The sequence below is a fragment of the Triticum aestivum genome, chromosome 1B (genome assembly GCF_018294505.1).
Source record: "Triticum aestivum cultivar Chinese Spring chromosome 1B, IWGSC CS RefSeq v2.1, whole genome shotgun sequence".
NCBI lineage: Eukaryota > Viridiplantae > Streptophyta > Magnoliopsida > Poales > Poaceae > Triticum > Triticum aestivum.
In genome coordinates this window covers 327,535,547-327,540,320 of record NC_057795.1, presented here as the reverse complement: position 1 = coordinate 327,540,320, position 4,774 = coordinate 327,535,547, and the positions used below count along the sequence as shown (strand labels likewise).

At 43.1% G+C, this 4,774-nt stretch overlaps 1 protein-coding gene across 2 annotated transcripts; it reads right to left on the bottom strand.

Annotated features, from left to right (window-relative positions):
- Positions 1 to 257: 257 nt before the first annotated feature.
- Positions 258 to 4,774, bottom strand: LOC123121933 (uncharacterized). Of its 2 annotated transcripts, none has more exons than XM_044542033.1 (6): positions 2,974 to 4,335; positions 2,768 to 2,884; positions 2,466 to 2,620; positions 1,238 to 1,325; positions 964 to 1,068; positions 258 to 530 (listed from the first exon to the last, which is right to left on the bottom strand). In XM_044542033.1, exons 3-6 carry the CDS (start codon positions 2,600 to 2,602, stop codon positions 423 to 425), a joined length of 438 nt encoding a protein of 145 aa, XP_044397968.1. In that variant the 5' UTR covers positions 2,603 to 2,620; positions 2,768 to 2,884; positions 2,974 to 4,335; the 3' UTR covers positions 258 to 422. The 2 variants fall into 2 exon arrangements, 1 of the variants encoding a protein (XP_044397968.1); XR_006459967.1 differs by lacking the exon at positions 258 to 530 and adding exons at positions 4,373 to 4,595; positions 4,698 to 4,774 and having other exon boundaries at positions 958 to 1,068; positions 1,238 to 2,620; positions 2,974 to 3,092.

Genomic DNA, 4,774 nt, shown 5'->3' with positions numbered 1-4,774 from the left:
TCCTGCCAATTTTGGTCAACTGCTTTGAGCATTTTGCGGTCCATTTTAAATTTGGGCCTCACGATTTTTACTGTGCATTTAATTTTTGGGCCTTGGCCTTTTTGCGAACCAATTTTTGGGCCTTGGCCTCTTTGCGATCCAATTCTTTTTGGGCTGTAGCCATTTCGACTAGTTTTTCATTTGGTACAACAGACATTCGGCCAGTTTTTAATTTGGGCCATGCCTCTTTATTTCAAATACAATTTACAGCACAGACATAGAATCAACCCAAATTCAATACCAATATATTCTGTTTTTGACCACTTTCAATCCAAGAATACATTTCTAAAATACATACAATAAAATTCCAAGGATTTGTACATATATTCTAGCATTTGAATAATAAGTTCAGCAAGCAAATATACACCAAATTCTCAGCAAGATCAACAGTACATCCAAATTCCCAGAAAATACGGCATTACAACAAACATATAAAGCAAGTCGTTGTCTTGGACTTCCAGCTTCTTCAAAAAAATCAGCACATAACTCTCCTGTAGATGAGAAGAAAAGCCACATGTTCAGTCTCGATATGGGTAATATATGCTAAAAATAAATCCAAGAACCGTGCAAGAGCCTAGGTTTTACTATCATTTGGACACCCAGATTGGCGATCCTTCCTTACCTAATGTGTGCAAGTCCAAATAAATTAATATCAATCCATTTTATAGAGCAAATGATATGCCCCCCTTTTATCTAAAACTGTAGTGTATGCTAGTGACAGAACAAGGGGTAAGACTGTTATGATATGCCAGATTGCCAGCAACAGTGATAGAGCATCTTCATATTTCGAAAGGTGACATGCATCACATCAAAAAATTGTAAGCATTGAACCTACATCATATCTACAGTAACATCACCAATCAGGTTGCATGTGTATGCTAAATCAAGAATCAAAAGGACTTCAGCTTGTTTTGAATATCTTGCCTTTGTTGCTCCCAGTTCAGTAAAGAAATAGTCGAGCAGTGAGCGCTTCGCCTCATGGACTTGGCAGTGCACAATAGATTTCGGAATGGAGCATAAATAGAATACCTAGAAAAGAACAATAAAGAGCTATACAGTTAAGTAAGCATCCTTGGTTGTACAAATAAGTGGAGAGAACAATAAAAAGCTACACAGTCTAGAATTTCTGTTGAGAAACAGTAACTTGATGTAAAGTCATTTGAAAATAGAAAACACCTTACAAGCTTGTGAAGCTTACCATGATTTCAAAAGCATGGGTTATGTAATCTTTTATGCCATCCTCCCAAAATTTGGCTGGATGATTTTGCAACTGTAGTTGTACCCAGCTGCTCAAAATATAAACATATACTCCCTCCGTCCGGAAATACTTGTCGCGGAAATGCATAAAATGGATGTACCTAGAACTAGAATATGTCTAGATACATCCATTCCTCCGACAAGTATTTTTGGACGGAGGGAGTAGATGAGTGCTTCTCACATGTCACCAGAGGCAAATAGCAATACACATAAATGCTCATCACTATGGACATGAACAGCAGGATAAGTGACAAAAGTTTGCAAGTTCTACTAGTCTCCCGACATGGGTACTGGTTCATCAAACAACATGAATCAGAAATTGCTTGAAATAAACATGCTAGAACTAGTTGTTCGTCCGGTGAATCCTGGAGAGCTTATTTTTCATGAACAGATACTTGCTAGAATAAATCACAAACAGACAGTATGCAAGCAGGGTACACAGAGACCAGGAGAAGCAGAGCGTGGGCGACCGTAGCCACTGTAAGCTTCCGCGTTTCTAATGGCCATGTACGCTGTAACCAATGTCAATTATTTTCATACTAACATTTTCACAAACACCATACAAGCAAACTCCATTACACAATATGCATTACATAGGAATAGACGAACAGTCAACACGTATATATCTAGTCAATAAAATATGCATGCAAAGTTGTACTGATGTAGACATGCTGTCACAGTCATATGCATAGGTGTTTCACAATTGAACAGAATTGACTACCAAAGAAATCAGAATTGAACAGAATTACCATGCAGAATTAGTCATATGCATAGGTGTTTCACATAATGAGGGGAGTTCTTGATTTGTTAAGAAAAGTTCAATTTTCTGGAAAGTTAATACATATTTCCATGCTTGTCTCCAAAGAAATTGTATCAACTTAACAATTAGTCATGCATAAGTGTTTCACATCAAAAACATACAGAAGTGCAGACTCGAGATTGACAATTAGGATGCATGCTGATATCACCATCGATCTACAGGAACAGTCGTGCAAAGTTCAACTGACGTAGACATGCTTTCACATCAGAATTCAGAAACATTAAAGTCTTGCTGCATGTCAAAATCAAACCGATCTAACATGTAGGCAGTGATTAACAGATCCAATAATACGGTAAGACAGCTTGCGAGTGTAATTGTACAGCAGAACAGAGTTTAATCCGAGTAGTACATGTAGATCTCTGTGTATGAGTTGACGTAGGGGATGAAATCCGAGTAGTACATCCCGCCGGAGAGGGGGCCGATGGAGCGGGTGACCCTGCCATCGAAGTTGATAGCGAGCACGAGCTGTTCGAGAGGATCCCACATGACCACCTCGGGGGTGCCCTGGGAGCAGAGAGAGTATATAATTATAGGATTTGGATATACAAGCTCCAATGATTTTATCTACAAGTTTCTTCTTTCTTTTATTTTTTCACAACCAGATAAATGCCTTTTTGGCAACATTGTTACAAGAAAAATGAGAGAGAGCACCTGAATTCATGAAGCGTGGTCTTCGTCTCCTGTAGTAAATTAGAAGAAATCCTACGCAGCTCCAGCTATCCAATAACCCAAATTCAAGCAATGCCACAACCAGCAAAATCTACGTGACTGCAATGTCAACAAGGAATCAAGCAGAAGCAGATCAAACATCATTATATATCAATTCATCATAACAAAAATGAGATCCAAAATATTACAAGGAACTGCCTGGACTGAACTCCACGTCTCCGCGGTCTACTCTCGAACGGTCGGTCCCTGACCACGATGGTGAGCTGCTGCTCTCCGCAACTCTGTTTTCCTGCTTCGTCGGCACGTGCTAGTACAAATACACAGTCAGTTGGTCATCTGGAGGTGGCACACTAAGTGTATCATAAGTGCACCCAGCAATTGTAATACACAGTCAGTTAGTCATCCGAGTACTGCTAGCTACTAGTCCGAGTACTGCTAGCTACTAGTACAAATACACAGTCAGTTAGTCATCCGAGTACTGCTAGCTAACAAAGAATCAATTAAGCTACTAGTCTGCTTTGTTGAAGTTAGCTTGCACGTACGTGCTTCGCCTGCTAGAGTATATGAGCTAGCACTCTAAAGCCAACACCTATTCACTCTTTTATGATTTGATGAACTTCATATAGCCAAACCATGCATGCTTCCATTGGCACATTGCTTAGCAAAAACAGGCAGTAAACTGAAGATGCGCCTGCAGCTGCAGAACATGGAGCAACAAGCCCACCTGCACATGTTCAGCACGCGGGAGGGGCGAAGGTGATTCAAAGGTATTGCCAACTTCGTAACTTAGCATGATTCAAAGGTGATCCTCGTGAGGTGTGATCTAGCATGTATATAATAAAATGAACAAAAGATTTTTCATAAGAACAAAAAAGACAAAAAACAAGAAAAGTAGTACCATTCAGGCTCAAGAATGGTTCTACACGCAAACAAGTAGAAACGGTGTAGCAGAAATGAACAGAAGCAGGTTGGTTCTCTTTAATCATTGTGTTCATCAATAACAAGTGCGTTGTCGTCAACCTATTCAACCCTGATGGCATAGCAACGACGATTGCCCAGAAGATAAAACAAAAGAAACCAATCCTAAAAACATAGTTAACTCAGTGATCAGTACAATCATGACCAGCCTGCATTATCGAGTTCGTTATCTTTGTAGGATTAGCTTCTGAAGTTTTATGGTCAGGTTAACCATGACCGATTGTTAAACCTCTTAATCCGGTGTTATGCCTAAACTCTTCCTTAGAGCACCGTCTCGGGCGAATCCCATCTATTGGCGCAGTTATTTGCAAGAAAAAACTCTCCCAGGGGCTGTTGCGTCCTTTGGGACTTGACTGAGAACCGACGCGGCCTACTACCAGCTCCTGCCCTACCTCCTGCATAGTAGATCCTAGCACGGCATGCATCCCAAAATTTCCCTCTCCGCCCATCTCCTCTAATCCACTCGTCATACGAAATCATACAGCAGTGGCATGAGAAGCTAACTCGACAGCACACGACAGCGATGGGATAAGCAGCAGCGGGTTGGTACAGTGGTACGGCACAGATCAAAATCAAGAAGCAGGGTCAGAGGGGGGGCAGGGGAAGTACCGGCGGCCCGGGGCGGGCGGGGGCGGAGCAGGCAGAAGCGCTTTGCGCTGCGGCCGAGTTTGCAGAAGCGCTGGAGGCAGGCCTGGGTGCCCTCCTTGCGCTCGTGCACGTAGACCGGGAAGCGGCAGACGTCGAAGGCGGTGAGGACCTCGCCGTCCATCGTGGTGCCCAGGCCGTCGGGGCAGATCTGGCACACGTCCCCGGCCCCATGCCTCCCGGACTTCTGCACACAGCAACGAGACGGGTCAGAACCAAGGTTCCGCTGCGGGGAGGAAGGGGACGGGATGGAGAGGAGCACGATGAGATCGGGAGGAAGGGGACGTACTTGTGATCTGGGTCGTGAGCCCACTACCGCTGTCGCGGGTCTGGAAGCACCGCCTCGCCTGCTTGATCTGGGTCGTC

Coding starts and splice junctions, on each gene's coding strand:
- LOC123121933 (XM_044542033.1), bottom strand. CDS start 2,602: ATGTGGGATCCTCTCGAACAGCTCGTGCTCGCTATCAACTTCGATGGC. Junction 1,069..1,237: donor CCCATGCTTTTGAAATCATG/GTAAGCTTCACA, acceptor GTTCTTTTCTAG/GTATTCTATTTATGCTCCAT. Junction 531..963: donor CTGAACTGGGAGCAACAAAG/GCAAGATATTCA, acceptor TCTCATCTACAG/GAGAGTTATGTGCTGATTTT.